This window comes from Plasmodium brasilianum, chromosome 10 (genome assembly GCF_023973825.1).
Source record: "Plasmodium brasilianum strain Bolivian I chromosome 10, whole genome shotgun sequence".
NCBI classification, from domain to species: domain Eukaryota; phylum Apicomplexa; class Aconoidasida; order Haemosporida; family Plasmodiidae; genus Plasmodium; species Plasmodium brasilianum.
Window position 1 is genome coordinate 604,505 of NC_090123.1, and position 19,418 is coordinate 623,922.

Here is a 19,418-nt window from a genome sequence, read left to right on the forward strand (position 1 = left end):
CTTATATTGCGGACGACAAAAAGTGCAACTGCTAATTTTTTGGCACATACTTATGCGTGCAATCTTTGTTATTAATTTTGTGTACACATGCATGCATGTACATACATGTACATATGTATATAAATACATACATATAAACATATATTCGTATACATACATATATATACACCTACTTACGTGCATATTGTATCACAAACAATATGTACATTTTTTTTTACCGAAAAACCTCGTTTCTGGAAAAAAGTGTCATTAAAAAAAAAAATTATTTTAAAACTGCTTAACCGCAATTTTGTTCATTAAAAAGAAGCAGATTATATCTAATTACGCGTTATAACGTCGTAACATTTTTTATAAGAATTATTATTGATGAATTCATCAATTGCAGTAGCAGATAAATTCAAATGTGCATACAGATAGGTGAAAAAATGTAAACGTACACTTTTTTTTTTTTTTTTTTATAATAATCGTTCCGATTGTACAAATAATACAATATTTTTATTTATTGTAACACATACACACAATTAGAGTACGCAAATACTAAGCATACACATTGACATTTGATTTTTTTTTTTTTCTCTTTTATATTATTTTAGCATACCCTTGATAATTATTTTTTCACAATAAGGAAAATCATTATGCACACATACGCTCATAATTACACGCATACGTACATACATATATATATATATATATATATATACATATATACCTAAAATTGTGCGAATGTAAACGCCTGTCTAGTACCTGTATTGATCACTTTTGTAAGGGCCATTTTTGGGTACACCCAAAAACGTACACTGCTTGTCATCCAAATGGGTTAAGGATGCGTTTAGCTTCTTCAAATGATAAAATGCAACCTTTTCATCTAAATGTTTAGGTAACAAATAAACTTTGTTTTGATATTTTGAATTATTTCTGTTTTCCCATAAATCTAATTGTGCAAATATTTGATTACAAAAAGAAAAAGACATGACAAAAGCTGGATGACCTGTTGCACATCCCAGATTTAAAAGTCTTCCTTTTGCTAATACAATAATTTTATTTCCATTTGGTAAGGTAACTCTATCTACTTGAGGTTTTACATTCTCGATATGAATTCCATCATAATTAAATAATTCATTAACCTGTATTTCATCATCAAAATGTCCTATATTACCAACTACAGCATTATTTTTCATTTTTAATAAATGTTCTAATTTAATAACATCAACATTGCCTGTACAGGTAATGAAAAAATCTGCTTTCTCAACAATTTCATCTAAAGTTACAACATTAAAACCTTCCATAACTGCTTGAATTGCACATATTGGATCTATTTCTGTAACATATACTCTTGCACCTAACCCTTTCATAGATGATGCACATCCTTTACCTACATCTCCATATCCACATATAACAACAATTTTTCCCGAAATTAAAAAATCAGTAGATCGCATTAAGCCGTCAGGTAAAGAGTGCCTACAACCATAAATGTTGTCATATTTTTGCTTTGTAACTGCATCATTAACGTTTATAGCTGTAAAAAGTAATTCATTATTTTTATCCATTTTTTTCAATCTTAAAATTCCAGTTGTTGTTTCTTCAGATACTCCAATAATTTTTTTTGAAATGTTAGTCCATTTTTTTGGATTTTTACTAATAGAATTTTTTAACAACGTTAGAAAACATTTTTCTTCTTGATTTATTCCTGATTCTGGGTCAGGTAATATTTTTTTTTCTTCATATAATTTTTCATATTCTACACCCTTATGTACTAACAGAGTTGCATCACCACCATCATCAACAATTAAATCAGGTCCTTCATTATCCTCCCATGTTAGTGCACTTTCCACACACCACCAATATTCTTCAAGGGTTTCATCCTTCCATGCAAAAACAGTTACATTTTCTAACGTACTCACAGCTGCAGCTGCGTAATCTACAGTTGAGTAAATATTACATGAACACCATCTTACGTGTGCTCCTAACTTCTGTAATGTTTCAATCAATAACGCACATTCGATAGTCATATGTAAGCACCCACTTATTTTCGCATTTTTTAGAGGCTTCAGTTTTTCATATTCTTCTCGTATGGTCATTATTCCTGGCATTTCATTTTCAGATATTTGCATTTGTAGCTTACCAAATGGAGCTAAACTTAAGTCTTTTACTTTACTTTTATTTTCATACATTTTTTTTTGACAGAAATACTAATAGCACTACAAAAATATTGATGTGCTTTGTGATATATTAACAATTACTGCCTTTCGATTCTTTTGAAATGCAAGTGTTTCTTCAGCAAAAAACTGACGACGTGAACATGTAAATGTAGGTATATATATGTATATATATATGTTTATATACATATGTATATGTAAAGAACAGTATGGGCAATGTTGTGTGAGACAAAATAAATCGGTAAAAAGTTAAATTTCAAAAAAAGGAATGCTAGCAAGCATGAAACTTACTGAGTGTTAAGTAATATAATAAGAACAGTAAAAAATGCAATCAATGTATATTTTATTGTAATAAGAAAAAAAAACAAAAATAGCACAAAATTTGTTCAATAAAAACATAAATTAAGGGGATTCCTGCTGTGTTTTTTTTTTTTTTTTTTACGGTTTGCTCTTTTATATTTGCTACCACAATATTTGATTAGTTTCTGCTCTCATATTTTATTATTATTTTTTTTCTTTTGTTTTATTTGTTCTCTTCTTTTTCTTATTTCCTTTTAATTTTTTTTTTTTTTTATAGAGCCATATTCTTGTAAGTCAGCACATTACTTCTCATTACTATACAATAAAAAAAAAAAAAAAAGAGTATAAATAATCCATATAATTAGTATGGTACAGTATATATGTAAAGCAATACATGGCTTATTACGTTGATTTTCTCAAATCAAAATAGAAAACTCAACGGTTTAATACATGTTTATGTTGTTTTTAAAGCGTTACATATATACATGTGCACATCTGTAGTATCATTTTACTTTTCATAATGTGAGTAATAGAAGGACTATTAAAATGAAAAATAGTTGAAAAGAGAGCATCAAAATTTAAACATAGCTATAACGAAGAAAAATTAATTATAAGTGCATATGTATTTCTCAGATAATATATCGCATTTTTTAAAATGTAAGTTGACGTATACAAACATACATGTACACAGCATGAGCCTTTTTTCTTTTTCTTCACCTTAATTTTGCAATGCATACATAAATGTATATGTACATACATATATATATTACATACGTGTACATATATATATTACATACGTGTACATATATATATTACATACGTGTACATATATATATTACATACGTGTACATATATATATTACATACGTATACATATATATATATACATATGTATGCTCCAAAGCTTCCGCATCTTAATGTACGCATGTTAAAATAGGCAAGTCTGTATACTTGCTACAGGGGAGCACGCAAAGGTTTATGCAACTTACATCTCTTTCCTTTTTTTTGTTACTTCTTATCCTTTTTTGATGTTGTTTCAGTCGAATAATATTTTCTTTAAAAGGAAAAGAAAAAGATGATAAATTACATTTTAAAATATGTAGTAACAGTAGTTATTATACTTGAACTTTTTCAAAAAAATGCAGCAATAAAAATTAGGACATTTCATGATTACTTAAATTTTATCGAACCATCTATTTTAAAAAGCATTTCTAAGTATCAAATAAACACAAATTTTTGTATTATAAGAAAAAGGGAGAAATGTAATTATTTAAATCTAAACGACCCCGTGAAAGGAGATTGCACTATTCCCACAGAGGAAGAGAATGCTAATAGGGAGCAGAAATATTTAGAAGCAAGAAATGTAAATGATGAGATTCAGAACGTTATAAACGGTGAGGAAAAGGGTAAGGAACAGAATGCAGTGGTTGGTGGGGAAGGGAATGAGCAAAGTAGTAACGAAGAGAACGACGTACACAACGAACGTCCTCATAATATAGGCAATGACAGCATCCCTAGGAACAGTAGCAAGGGAGGTGGTGAGAGCGGAACTGGTCCTTCTTGCGAAACAGGGAATGGGATAGAAAAAGAGAAAGTGAAAAGGGAATACTTAGATGGTGAAATATTAACTGAAGAGGAAATAAATGAGCACATGAAATTTCAACAATGGAGTGACAGATTGCTCCTATCGAAAGAAGAAAGTACTTATTATTACGATATTGAAAATAATTGCGTAAATACAAAATATTTTGATAAAATAAATCAAGTAAATAGTACGTTTTATAAAAAAGAGTCTATCTTAAAAGACTGTTCAGTAAACTTAATACCTTTTCAAAATAAAAGAGAAAGTGCAGAAATGTGCCAATCTATGACAAAAGATTTTACAAATGGAAAATTAAGTTATTCCATGTTTCAAGGAGGGATTAAAAGTACCAAGGGCACAGATAAAACAAACCCTGTCAATAGTCAACTACTTGATAGCTGTCAAACTTCTAACAGTTACAGTGCTGATAAGAAAGAAATGAATATGGAGAAAGAAGTAATTTTAAATAATGAAGAGATAGAGCAGTTATCTGATATTAATTTAAATAAACGAACAAATATTTTTTTCCCCACACAATCCTTATTTAGTTCTGTGTACATAGGTAAAGACGCATTTAATGACTTTTTAGAAAAAGGGTTAAATTCAATTAAATTATGTTTAAATAAATATTTACATTATTATTATGAACATAATTTAAAATCGAATTTAGAGGATAAAATATTTCTTATGTTCATATTAAGGTATATAAAAAATTATTTATTAAACATTATATATAGAACGTTTCATACAAAATTAATAAATGAAGTAGAAATTGAAAATGATTCCATTATTTATCCTAATAATAAGAAACTGATAAACAATGAAGTGTACTTAGAATTAGAAGCAGAATATGAAGAAATAGTAAACATATTAGAGCATTTTTTTGACAAAATTAGAGATATGTTTAAAATAAATGAGAACGAATTAAGCGACTATTTAGCAAAAAAAAGCGAAATAATAAATTATTCCACCCCATATGTATTAAAAAGTAATGAGGAAACCGAGAAACATATTAAAAATATGTGGACATACTTTAATTTTAAAATATTTAACAATGCACTTCCAAATTTTAATTTGATTAATTTTTATTGGATAAACGGTAAGGTAGAAAAGTTATTAAATATACCAAATATGAAAACATATAAAATTGTTAATAAAGATTTTATGAATCTACCTAGTATTTTATTATGCACTGCTTTGAAGACTTCTCCTCTTTTGTTAAATTATACTATATTAAAAATCATGTATGAGTATAACAGGCTGTTACAAGTGAACATATTACCATTCAAAGAAATAAAAAATTACAATAAATCAAAAAAATTTGATGAAACAAAGCAGAAAGTTATAAAATATGTACATGGAATTGCAGGCTTGTTAGACAATATAGATTTTTATTATTATACACCGTATCTGGGAGACTTAAACTTAACTGACAAGGAATCAGCAAAGTTTTTTTCTTATATAAAAGATGTTATTGGAAATAACAGTAAAATGTTTTACAGCCTGGAATATAATAAAGAATTTTCTACTTATAATAACAAAAAAGAGAAAGAAACTAGCTTTTCTTCTACTCCTTCTATGTCTACTTATGGAGAAAGTTATTTTCATAACAGGAATGTAAATGCGCAAACTAGTTTTAATAATGAAGAGGAGAATGAGCATGTGCATGACTCCGGACCTGTAGGGGGGGGATCCACCTCGGGGGAGGAGTTACAATGGGAAAATGAGGTCAAAAAGGGAGGATGTGTACCATCGGAAGGAATAGCGAAAAGGGAAGAGGCTGAAGCTGTAGCTGCCGATGAGCTTGAGACTTCAGAAGAGGCCGAAGATGAGGATGATATAGTTTTCCTCCTTTTGAGGTCTAAAGTTACGAGCGATATTAATAAGGCAATCCAGATGGCTACGAATGTGCACAAAAAGAAAAATGTGAGCAACTTGTGGGGACATTCATACGATGTAGTTGATTATAGTGACCCTACTTCTATTTCTCCAGAATTAAGACAAAACAACGAAGACAGAAAAGAGTCCCAAGAAAAAAAGATAATACATGGTAATCTACAAGACAAAAATAGTAATATCAAACTTCAACGTTTTAGAATACCACTAAACGAATTTGCTGGATCGCTGTTTTTATGTGATGTTAACAACTCAACGAAACATTTAACTCAAGGAATAGAGAAATTAAAAGAATTAAATGAGTTCGATTTAACATATGTACATAACGCATTAGTCCACTGCTGTTTACGATTTCTAAATGATAGTGGAAATGAAAATGAAGATGTAGATGCTATGTTGAAAAAATATGAAAAAAGTGAAAAAGTAGAAACGACTAATAATATAATGACATTACAAATGATGGTAGTTATTGGAGAACTGTTTAGAAATATAAGAAAAATGAGAACAAAGGAAAAATACTTTTTCAAAAGAATTATGCAAACAGATGTTATATCAGATTTATATAAAGACAGTAGTGTTTATGATGAAAATATGAATATTAATAAAATGGACTATGTTATGAAAAATTTGGTAATTCAATATCCTTTAAATAAAAACATGTTATTAAATAAAAAAAATAGGGAAGAAATTGCTTATTATTTTTTAAACTATTATACTAAATATATATTTCGTTTTGACTTGCCAAATAATATAGTTATTAAATTTACTGATGACATATCAGGGTTAAGTTTTTATGACTATAATTTTGATTATATAACAAATGATGCTGTTATATACATACATAACGATATAAATAGCTCCTTAATTTTATCTAGAATTATTCTAGATGAGTGCCTAAATATATATGAGAAATACACAACATATATTCATAAATACGGAGGCAATTCAGATGGTTCAACTATTAAGGAAGCAAAAAGTAAGATAAAGAATTATGGGGAGGGGAACCCGTCCCAAAGACAAGAAGAAAATGCATATAAAAAAAAAGAAAACTGTAGTAAAAAAAGAGGTGATAAGAATGGAAGCAGTTTAGGTATTGATACAAAACCAAAGATTGATGAGGAGGAAATACTTGAGAATGAGGACGAGCAGGAATGTACGGATACGACACAGTATGAGGATTATACTGAAGAAAATATCGATCCTGCAAATGTTGACCTAAACAATGTAAAGGATCTTACTGGAAGCACAAAGAGTATTTCAGAGAGTAGTTCAGAGAGCAGTGAAGAAAGCGACTCAAGTGATGAAGCAATAGATGACGAAAATGTGGACATATTTAATTACTTAAAAATAAACAAAATTAAGCAGTTTATTCGATTTTTAATTGAGTATAACGACTGGCCCTTTTTTTTGGATGAAACAACAAACTTAGAGAGCTATTTAAATTCTGAAGAGTTACACATGTTTAAAAATGTGAAGCATAACAATAGTTTAAGCAATTTTTTTGTGACGTTAAAAAATGGACATATTAGTAAACAAAGGATCATGAATATAATTGAAAATATTATAAAAAGAGAAGACTGCAAAAGTGTGTGGACCGATAAAAGAATTCCTATTAAACACATTGCAGCAGCATTGTTTACAAATAACTACATAAATTTGTTTAAAGTATTTCAAGGAGGTATAAAGGAGTTATTAAAATTAAAACTGAATGAATTAGATTTTATTATGAACAAATGTAAATATGCTTGTGATATTATATATTATAAAAGATTAGAAGAAATTAAGTCGTCTAATAATAATTTAATTTTTACTATGTATAATGAAAATTTAAGTTCAATAGAATATTATTTTGATAAATTAAAAGAAAAAATTATATTAATGAGTTTAATTAAAAATAAAGATATTTTTGGTATTCTCATTAATTTGATATCTGATATTTTTCCAAATAAAACAAAAATTCCAAGCGAAATAGAAAAGGAATTAAGTGTAAAATCGAAAGATCAAATTAATAAATTAATTTTTTTATATGATAAGGAAAAAAAAAAATGTGGTTATACAACTTCATTAAATAGAACAAATGTAACATATAATCTTTTTCACTTTTTTAATAAAGAAATATTTAATAACAAACTAAATAACGTACAAATAGAATTTATAAAAGATGATAAAATATTATCCACTCATGCCAATTTTGTGAACACGTTTGAAAACTCCAGAATATTAATTAATGATAATATATTTTCAATTAATATATTGTCCAATGTTCTACTAAAAGAAATGGCCGAAATATATTACTTTTACAATGATAATAAAATAGAAAGAGAAAATAAGTTATACCTCAAACATAATTTCAAGAGTTCCTATTTACCAGTTGTATTTAAATATTCGAAGAGTTTCCAGGGCGTTAAAATTATGCAGCCTTTTGATTTTAACGAGAGGGAGATATATGGCAAAGCCAGAGAAAGTAGCATTAACAGGGATAACCCATCGAACCTAAATACAGTCAGCAATACGAGCATTGCTAGTAGTAGCGGTGGTACTAAGAGTGATGGTTTTAGCAGCGGTAGTTATGCCAGCAGTGAAGGCCCCACTTCGGACATGAATAAAATGTCGCAGAGAGAATATTTCGCAGCTGAGAAGGATAAATTTGATATTGAAAACTTGATTAGCAAAATTGCATCCTATGATCATGATGAAATATTTAAGGAAATTATAGAATTTCGAAAAGCAAAATACAATGACAACATGGAAGTACAGAAGTGTCTGGAGGAGTACCTGTATACATATGAAAAGATAAATACAGCAAAGTACTTTTCCCCCGATGGGAGCAATCAGAGTGATGAACATAAAGAAAAAGGAGAGGACAAAGGCGAAGAAATAGATATGGCTGAAGAAAAAGACATAGGTAATAGAAAAGACACATATAATGGAAAAGACATGATTAAAGGAAACACCATGGGCGAAGATAAATGTAGTGAGAACGAACAAGATAGGAAAGAAAAACAAAGTTTAGATAATGAACTATTATTTGAACCTAATGATATAAAAAACATTTACCTTAATTACATGTATAAATATATAGAATATGTTATTAAAAAAAAAGAGTTTCCAATTACTTTTAACGATGTAAATGAGGATTGGATCAACTGTTTAACTGAATTAGAAAATCAGAAAATTTTGATGTACTCAACTAAAAATAATAGTGGTCATTTATATGAATTATTAATTAATAGTAATGCTTGTTCATCTAAAAGAGCATTAAGTATTCTTGAGCAGAGTTTACAAAAAAATAAAAATAACGAATTAACAGAATCAACTATTTCTTGTAGTGAAGATAATGATGCTCTTAAAAATTTCGATGAATTTGTTTTATGGATGAATAAAAATAAAAGAAAAAATATTGAAAAATTAGATGAGCAAGCACTGTTAAATGATACTACAACATCTGAAGACATAAAAAAAGACATAAAAGAAGTTATAGATAACTATAATACTACTCATGATCCACAAGGAGATAAAAAACTTGATCCTAATAATATTACTATTGATAACATAAAAGATTTAATTAAGAAACACAACGTTTCCAAAGAAGATATACAAGCAGCTATGAGTCAGTTGAACATGTCCGATGACTTTGATGTCGATTCGTTGTTTAAATAAACATATAGCACCTTTTCATTTGTGTGCCTTTATATCTATACTTGCTCACCATTTCTTCTATTTTCTCCATTTTTTTGTTAAGTCGAATTATGCGATTGCTTTTTTTTTTTTTTTTTTTTTTAAACTATTTTCAATAAAGCATAATGCGGTGTCTTTTGGTGCTCATTGTTCTTCGTTCTTGGAGGGACTTGTTTGTAATTTTACGCATACATACACACTGGCTTCTATATATATTTATGCTCACTTGTGAACTAATTTTTTTTTTTTTGTATGTTGCATAACATTTGAGGCTTGATTTTTATGCGTAATAAATTAATATAATCAATTATTTTCCGTGCTTCTCGTGTTTCCATCATATGTAAAAAGTACATCCCCAGACGAACGTGTTGAGAAGAGTGCCATAAGCATATACATACGTGTTATGTATGTGCATGTACTAATTTTGTTTACACCTCCAAAAATTAAACGACTGTGAAATAGTTTTCATTTCATTTTTATTATCACTTTATTTTGTTTTTACTTTATTTTGTTTTTACTTTATTTTGTTTTTACTTTATTTTGTTTTTACTTTATTTTGTTTTTACCTTACTTTGTTTTTACTTTATTTAGTTTTTACTTTATTTTGTTTTTACTTTATTTTATTTTTACTTTATATTGTTTTTACTTTATTATACTTTTCATTTTTAGTATTTAAAAAAGGTTTTTTTAAAAAGTGGATGTCCCATTTTTCCCTTAAACCTTTCCATTGGGTTCATTTAAAATTTCTCCTTATTTGCTGCTTCATTTTTTGTTCCTCTTTTCTTTCCCCATAAAAATTTATGTTAAAACGATTTTATATTACACATATTTGAGCGAGCATTTTACAAAAAGGGATGATTGTTATTATATATATTTTTACTATATTTATGGGTAACAAATTTTTCTTTTTCTTATATTTAAATATTTTAAATATTAGAATGGACAAAATAGTTCACAAATTTAATTCTTCTCTTCTTAAAAGCAATATAGAGAAAAAGGGAAAAAAAAAAAAAAATTATTTTATTCCTAGAAGATTAAAGTAAACCTTTCAATTTGTAATTTTGGGGCCCTAATAAATGGATGTTCTTCCAATACATAATGCATAATATATAGATATATATTATATATATATGTACGTATGCGTGTGTTGTGCGTAATATATGCGCTGTATAATACTGCGTTACATTTGTTGACTACTCTTGTATCCTTTATGCAGAACTGTATTACTGTTTAATTTTTATTATATGGAATATACTCAACGCTGGGAGAAGTTAAGATAAAAATTAGGGACTTCTCAAGGTAATACCATTTTGAACTCACGCTTTAAATGCGCTACAAGCTGTTATTTCAAACAGCACGCAAGTGAACGTAAATAAACAAAAAAATATATATATAAATATATACATATAAGTATAATGATACATACATATATTTTTTTTTTATTAAAAATTGCAAAATCAATTTTTTTGTAACACGTTTTGCGAAGGGAATTATTAAGGAAAAAAAAAAAAAAAAAAAAAAAAAATTTTAATTAGTTATTATTTATGAGTACGCTTACCCGCTGTCACAGGTGTTGAAGTTTGTTATTTTTTAATTTATACAGAAGAGAGTATAAGCATATATATATATGTATGTTTTTATTTCTGTATATATGTATGTACGTATGTACGTTACGCGAAGCAGAGGTTACGTTTTCCCTTTCGCTACCTCGACCTTGTTTTCTACCGATAAACGAAGTATCAACGGTATTTTGTTCATAAAATAATGACGCATATTGTGTTACATAACATGATATACTAAATAATACGGATGAAAAGATAAAAAGATGAAAAGCGAACAGCTAAATTTAAAAGCACTAATGAAAAAATTCTTAGGAGAAGAAAAGGAATATATAAAGTTTATGAAGAAAGATAACAAAGATATCATAGTTTTTGAGAAAGAAAATTTTTATATATATAGCGATGTTCTTTGTGGTATTGAAAGTAGAAAAAAAGAAAAATATAATATAGGAGACATTTATTTGTTCATTTGTTTACCAAAAAGTAATTATACATTTTCTTATATTAATTCGATTGGTTATAAATATATAAGCATATTAGAAAGAAGTAAAATTATAAAAAATATTGAAGACGATGAGGATAATGATGACATAAAAGTAAATTTTTATATATATGATTTAAAAAAAATAATTGATTTACATGATTATGTGCGTGCGGAAACAGAACATATTATAGGTCTAGACCTTTTTGACATTGAAAATGTGGGAGACCTAGAGAGGGAATATGAAAATGATAACGAGAATGACAGGAAAGATTTAAAAACGAAGAAAAGGAAAATAATAGCAACTAGTGAGGGAATCAATCTCCATAGTAACAGTTATAATCATAGCAGTAGTAATAATAACAATCATAGTAGTAGCAATAATAATAATGACAATATTACCAAGGAGGATGGACAAAAAAGGAAGGAAAAATTGGGAGTTATCATAAAACAGGAAAGTACCACTGATAAGGACAACTACAATGTGTCGTTGCCGAGAGATGAAAATATTGTGTCTTTTGAAAACACCAAGAAAATATTCGACTCAGATAAAATACAGGATTCTTTAATATTTTATGTTAAAAATGATTATGCATACTCTTGTTCATATAAAAAGCCTATTATAGTAAGAGGCATTGAAATGAATGGAGAAGGAAAATATAATTTTGTGGAAGAAGATTTATCATCTCTTTCATATGATCAATTAATGTACTTCAATTTTAACGAAATAAATGCAGTAAAAGAAGGGGACAACGAGACGAATAACAGTTTTGTTTTTATTAAACAAAATGGACCCATCTCTTATGAAGAAGATGCATCTAGTCGTTACCTCAACCTTAGCAGTGATATGAGGGGGATGAGCACGATTAAAAACGAAGACACAGATAATGTTGCCAAAAATAGATATAGTAATAATGAGGAGAAGAAGAGGAAGGGGACGAATTACTATGAATCAAATGAAGAAAGAAAGTATGATTATTCATACACCGAAGAAATTAATTATAACTTTTTAAATCATTATTATGAGGATAATTATTTGAAAAATCTTTTCTTTCAAAATTTAAATTTATATTCCATAATAAAAAATACGTACTTTACAAATTTATCAAATATGGATCAAATTGACCAAAATGTAAAATTAATTACTCAAAAATTTTATGACGAATATATAAAATACATGGAAGGTAATAAATATACAGATTTATGTAATGGTAATAATAATTTGAATAATTATGACCTGAATAATGGTTTAAAGAGTTACATTAATATAAATGACGAAAGGAGCCTTATCGAAATTTTAGCGGCAAATGATACCTTTGAGCTAGATTTGGCCTTAAGCAAATTTGATGAACAGCCTAAAACTGAATTTAGTAAACATAGAGCAACTGACGATCATGGTAACGACAATAGCAATAACAATAATAACCTCAATAGTAACCACAATAGTAACCACAATAGTAACCGCAATAATGGCATTGCTGCTCCATTTGCATCTTTAAAAAAAAGGAAGAGGATATTTCTTTTTAGCGAAGTCCCCCCTATCGAAATAGTCAGAAACTTTAGTAATCATGATAAAATAATTTTCTTTCATAATTTACTGGCATTGTATATATGCTCCCTAAACAGTAAAAAATATTATAAAGAAAATAAAACGGTCGTTAATTTTGTGCATAATTTTGTTCTTAATTTTGATCCCAATTTTGCAAATCGGAAGTGCCCCTTCGGGGATGATTTGATAAGGTTGAATAGTGATCCTGGTTTTACATCTGGTGAAGATACCTGCTCTGATGATATTCATATTAACGATTCGAAAAACTTCTCTTTCGAGCTTAATGGAAAAAATAAATTAAAAAAAAAGGGTAATCAAGAAGGTGATTCTGTGCTGATGTCAAATATCAAAAATGAGGACGAAACAGTAGAGAGGAAAAACAATAACAAAAAGGACTCACTTAATTTTCGTACTATTGACAACAACTATTTGGAGATAAAAAACAGACCGAATAATAAATTTTTATTTAATTACAAATTGTCAGATACAGAAATTGATAACAACAAAGAATTAGTTAATTCTTCTCATGTTAAGGAAGTAAATGTTAAAGATTCTTACGATATAGTAGGCAAATGCTCATGTGACTACACCATGATATATAACTTTTTCGAAAAAGAGCTCTTTAAAAAAAGTAGTATAAAAAATGTATATATAAATGGTATTAAGAAAAATATTATTGTAGATGATAATATTAAACCGAGTATTCAAAAGAAGACTCTAAAATTAATAGATGAAATACACTTAACACATAAAAAAAGGCCCATCATAATATTAGAAAAGGGTAGCACAAATATAATTAATAGAAGCAACATTGAGTCATTTTTTCTTCATAATAATTTAGACAGTTCTTTTATACCTACAATAAATAATAGTAGTAATAATAACCCTGTTCAGAGTATAAACAAAAGCAGTGATTATTACGATTCCTTATCAATAATTTTTAAAATGTTTAACAAAAGTGTCAAGTTTTCATTTATTGAAAATGATAAAATAACAAAATTCACCGAAACAGATTGGAAATGTGTAATTGCAGCTATCTTAAATTCAAAAGAATCATTAAAAAAAATATTAAATATATACCCATTTCAAATTCCAACAGCTCTCTTTCAGCCATTTAAAACTTTTGTTTTTATGTATAATGATGTTACAATTCCATCTGATTTATTATCTGGTAGTAATATTGATATCATCAGAATTAGTCGTAGTAATAGAAAAGACGACTACATTGCTGTTAATAAATTCTGGAGTAACATCGAGAAATTTCTTTTACAAAGAAGAGAGAAAATATTTTACATAAAAAAAAAAAAAATTTGAATTTCGATGAGCCACAAATGTGTGCAGCAGTTTATATACACAATCACAATCACACTTACAATCACAGTTACACTTACATTTATACTTACATTTACATTTACATTTACACTCACACTCACACGCATACATACACGTAAGCATGTTTATAGCACAATTCGCGTCTGCCTTATATACGCTGTCGTGCTATATTTGAAACGCTTCTCCTATATGTTATTCCACGCTCATTTTCATATGTACACATAAGCATATATTATACTTATACGATATCATTACAAATAATGCGGTAATTTTTTTAGTATTTTCATTATTTCCATTTTTGCGTATTTCTCCTTATATCTGTGCATATATTTGCCATTTAGATTGATTTTTTTTTTTTTTTTTTTATCATTTTCTTTGGAATAATATTAAATTATTTTGTTTTTGAAATAATATAAATTTAAAACTTTTGCATACTTTTTAATAATATTATAAAGATTTTTTCCTTTTTTCTTTTTTTCAAAAGGTAAAAAAAATATAATGTAAACATTTTATAAGTTCATTTTTCATAGAAATATCGATCTGGTAAAGAAGCAATTATTCATTATGCAATATATGAATTATTAATAGAAAAATAAAAAATAAATTGTACGGTAATTTAGCCTTACGAGTACACTTGTTTTTTTCATGTTGTGTTTCTAATTAATTATATATTTGTTCAGCTTCTATACATATATTTTTATGCTTATTATTCTTGCATTATTACATTTATATATTTCATACATATTTTATGTACGTTTTACAGTGTATCAAACGATATTTTCTGCATTTTTAATTTGATAGAATTTATGTTTAGTTACATATGAAAAATTAAAATTCAGCATATAATATTTTTTAAGAGAAATAAAAATTAGTTCATTTTAAAATAGCTGTATAGAATTGTTGAAGGACTCACCCCCAACAGCATATATGTATTATAAATGCATAATACACAATACATACATACATACATGCTATTTTGAAGGTATATCCATAATTAGCAAATAAGAAATTCTAAGGTTTTAACTCATCACTGTAATTTAAAATTAACGGTTCTGGAATATATATATATATATATATATACATATTTATGTATATATTTATGTTGACACAATGAGGTACTGCAAAAGAGAAGAAAAGCGTGCTAATTGTATTCTGTTTATAAAAAAAAATTTATGAATTGATCTCATAATATATATATAATACTTCTAAAAAATGTTCAGAAAAGTTATGTCGAAAAAAATTCTGTAAAAATATGCATAGATAAATAAATGAAGCATATAGTTTTATGATAATAAAGCTGTAAGTGGCAGAAATGAACTATATATATGTACGTATTATAATTTTATATTATTTTATTTATTATTTTTTTTTTTCTAGTGACAGTATAGTACGAGCGTACGGCGTGCTGCTATGTAGAATTTTTTGTAACAGCACAAAAAATGCTATAGGCGAAAATTCAGAAATTGAATTTTTATTTTTAAAGGCATCCTATGGAAATAGACATTGGACTCCTCCAAAAGGTTAGCTAACAGTGTAATTAATTTTTTTTTTTTTTATATATATTCATTATTTTTATGTTCCTTTATAAATTATACAAAATATATACACATTTACGAAGGACTGCACGAAAATAACGAAGACGGACTAGATACAGCTATGAGAGAAACTTTAGAGGAGACTGGTATAGATAAGGATAAATATAAATTACTAAATTACGAAAAAGTAAGTATTACATTTGAAAAATAAACCCTAAAAAAAAAAAAAAAAGCATAGTTATCGTAATAGCAATGACAATTGCGGTATGTGTTACATATTTCTTCTTTATTTGTTAACCCGTTAGACCTTAAAATATAATGTTAATGATAGGATAAAAGAGACTACATATTACCTAGCTCTCTTGTTAAATAATGAAGAGAATGTCAAGTTATCAGATGAACACACAGATTATAAGTATGTTTTATTATAAATAAATTAGAGATAAAATGTTACAAAATATGTATGTAATATGTAGATACGTGAAATAAATTATGTGTTCGAATTTTTATTTTACTATTTTTTTTTCCTCACGTACAGATGGATACACAGTAACGAATCAGAAGCATATTCTCTTCCAAATTCTTTATCTGACTTATTGGAAAATGCAGAGGAATTTTTGAGGAAAAACAACGAAAATATGATAGTTCATTAATTTTGCGCCTTATGACTAAGTCATGTGTAAATGCATATTTGTATACATCTCCACGTACATACTTCCATAATTATAAAATTAAAAAAAGTACGTGTAACATTTTATTTAAGTAAAATATAACGTTTTCCTGTAAATATTAAAAACAAAGGAGAGAATATTTCTATTATAAAATAAATTGTTCTTTTTAATAAATTGAATTTATGTACATAGTAATTAAAGCTTATATATTTATTTATTGCATGAATATAATATTTCTGAAAAAAATTATGAAAAATGTACGAAGCGCTTTTTTCATTTTGCTGGATCCTTTAAAAAAAAAGTACTATTTAGGACGTTCTTCCTTTTTTCTTTTTTTTTTTTTTTTCCATTTTCTTATTATTATGTATGTATCTTCCTTAATATTGCAAAATTTTCAAGTACACTTTTCAACATTGTTTTCGTTTGCGTGATCAACTTTATTTAATTTACTTGTTTTAATTTTTAATTTTTTTATTTGATTTGTCTTATTTCTGCTTTTACACTCTATTTATTTTGTAATGAAGTAGTTTAAAAAAACACTGTGTAAAACAAAAAGAAAAATTCGAAAAATTCTTGAAATGAATACTTGTTCAATTATTCAAATATGGATTAAAATAAAAATACACTTTGTTCATATTATTGCGAAAATTACCCCGTAAACAGAGTAATATTAAGAATATTATTTTTACAATTTTATAATTCACTGTTTTTCATTTTGTAAAATTTTTTCTGCATTAGCAGTTCTCACCTATTAAACAATTCTTAATTTCTGCTAGTTTGAACGTTTATCTTCTTACTACATTTCACCTATTGCTGTTTCGATTCCTCATGATTCTTATTGTATTCATATTTCATTCACTTGGCTTACGTAAATTTTTATTTTTCGCATAATTTTAATTTTTATTGAGCATTATATAATAGTTCATGTGGAGGGTATATATTATGAGCTAGCTAAAATTTTATTTCTATTTCGTTTATATTTTCATTAACATTATTATTATTATTATTAATATATTTATTTTTTTTTTTTACTAGCCAATCGTCAAAAATATTCGTACGAAAATACGTGAAACTAACCTAAACTTTGTATTTTATTAATATATTTTTTTTTTTTCGTTTTTTCCACATTTGGATGCTATGGAAACAGCAAAAATTTTAAGCATAGCAGGAAGTGACAGCTGCGGAGGGGCTGGTATGCAGGCTGATATAAAAACAGCAATGAGCTTAGGTTGTCACTGTTGTTCTGTATTCGTCGTTTTAACTGCCCAAAATACGAAGGAAATAAAATCAATTATAGAAGTTGATGAAAATTTCATTATTGAACAACTGGATAGTATTTTTGCAGATATAACTATTGATGTCGTTAAGTTAGGTGTTTTATACTCAAAAAAAATTATATCATTGGTTCATAATTATATAACAGATATAAATAAAAAGAGAGGGAAAAAATTACTTGTAGTTTTTGATCCAGTTTTTGTTTCCAGTTCTGGATGCTTACTAGTAGAAAATTTGGAATATGTAAAATTTTCGTTAGATTTAATTTGTCCTATAAGTTCAATAATTACACCAAATTTTTATGAATGTAAAGTAATTATTGAAGCATTAAATTGTGATATCGACTTAACAAATGTTAGTACAACTGAATTGTGCAAAACTGTAACTAGCAAATTAAATATAAATGCATGCTTATTTAAAAGTTGTAATATAGATAAAAATGCAGACGAAGAAAATAAATTATATGCCGTCGACCATTTATGTATAAGAAAAAGTAAAGACCCAAATGATGATGGAAATGGGAAAACTCATATAGTTCATAATTCCCATAATAATGAAAATATAAATCAACAAGATAAATTTTTATATGATGTGTATAAATTAAAATCTAAAAGAACACCAAGGGCTGATATTCATGGTACTGGTTGTACCCTATCAACAGCTATATCATGTTTTTTATCAAAAAAGCATAATTTGCTACAGTCCTGTGTTGAATCAAAAAAATATATTTACAACTGTATTAAGTATGCATACGCATTAGGCAGTAAAAGTCCAGGCTTAAATCACTTAAAGGCATCACAAGAATTGGCAAATTTTAGTGAACTCGATGTGATAACAGTTGCCCAAGATTTGCCTTGACGAAATATGGAACTACATACAAAATGTTCACGTTGCTACTATGTTATATAGATTTTATTTGGAGTTTATTCCTAATTAAATTGTGTATTTTTAATTTATTTACTTATTCATTTTTAACTTATTTGCCAATTAATTTTTAACTTATTTACCAATTCATTTTTAGCTTATTTACCAATTCATTTTTAACTTATTTACCAATTCATTTTTAACTTATTTACCAATTCATTTTAAACTTATTTATCAATTCATTTTAAACTTATTTATCAATTCATTTTAAACTTATTTACCAATTCACTTAAAACTTATTTACCAATTTAATTTTAACTTTACCAATTCACTTAAAACTTATTTACCAATTTAATTTTAACTTTACCAATTCACTTTAAACTTATTTATGCTTTTATTTTTGTTATTATTGGTTTTCTGCTCAATATAAACATTCCTTCTTATACGTCATATATGAATTCTGGCTCAGGTATTTAACTACTTTGAAATGCATTTGTTGGTAACTCATTTAACCTTTTTCTAATTTTACTTAAGTGGGGCT

General features: G+C 26.9%; 5 protein-coding genes across 5 annotated transcripts; 4 read left to right on the forward strand and 1 right to left on the reverse strand.

Annotated features, from left to right (window-relative positions):
* Positions 1-737: 737 nt before the first annotated feature.
* On the reverse strand, positions 738-2,171 carry MKS88_003188 (adenosylhomocysteinase; the record flags this gene model as incomplete). The annotated part of the gene is made up of 1 exon (XM_067216258.1): positions 738-2,171. The coding sequence occupies one exon, from the start codon at positions 2,169-2,171 to the stop codon at positions 738-740; it is 1,434 nt and encodes a 477-aa protein (XP_067072923.1).
* A 1,359-nt stretch (positions 2,172-3,530) lies between these two features.
* MKS88_003189 (uncharacterized protein) lies at positions 3,531-9,593 on the forward strand (the record flags this gene model as incomplete). Its single annotated transcript, XM_067216259.1, has 1 exon — positions 3,531-9,593. One exon carries the CDS (start codon positions 3,531-3,533, stop codon positions 9,591-9,593), a length of 6,063 nt encoding a protein of 2,020 aa, XP_067072924.1.
* Positions 9,594-11,436: 1,843 nt separating this feature from the next.
* MKS88_003190 (CDC73 domain-containing protein) lies at positions 11,437-14,514 on the forward strand (the record flags this gene model as incomplete). The annotated part of the gene is made up of 1 exon (XM_067216260.1): positions 11,437-14,514. The coding sequence occupies one exon, from the start codon at positions 11,437-11,439 to the stop codon at positions 14,512-14,514; it is 3,078 nt and encodes a 1,025-aa protein (XP_067072925.1).
* A 1,230-nt stretch (positions 14,515-15,744) lies between these two features.
* On the forward strand, positions 15,745-16,720 carry MKS88_003191 (bis(5'-nucleosyl)-tetraphosphatase [asymmetrical]; the record flags this gene model as incomplete). Its single annotated transcript, XM_067216261.1, has 5 exons — positions 15,745-15,776; positions 15,910-16,052; positions 16,151-16,254; positions 16,373-16,482; positions 16,606-16,720. The coding sequence occupies 5 exons, from the start codon at positions 15,745-15,747 to the stop codon at positions 16,718-16,720; spliced, it is 504 nt and encodes a 167-aa protein (XP_067072926.1).
* A 1,155-nt stretch (positions 16,721-17,875) lies between these two features.
* Positions 17,876-18,871, forward strand: MKS88_003192 (phosphomethylpyrimidine kinase; the record flags this gene model as incomplete). The annotated part of the gene is made up of 1 exon (XM_067216262.1): positions 17,876-18,871. One exon carries the CDS (start codon positions 17,876-17,878, stop codon positions 18,869-18,871), a length of 996 nt encoding a protein of 331 aa, XP_067072927.1.
* Positions 18,872-19,418: the final 547 nt, after the last annotated feature.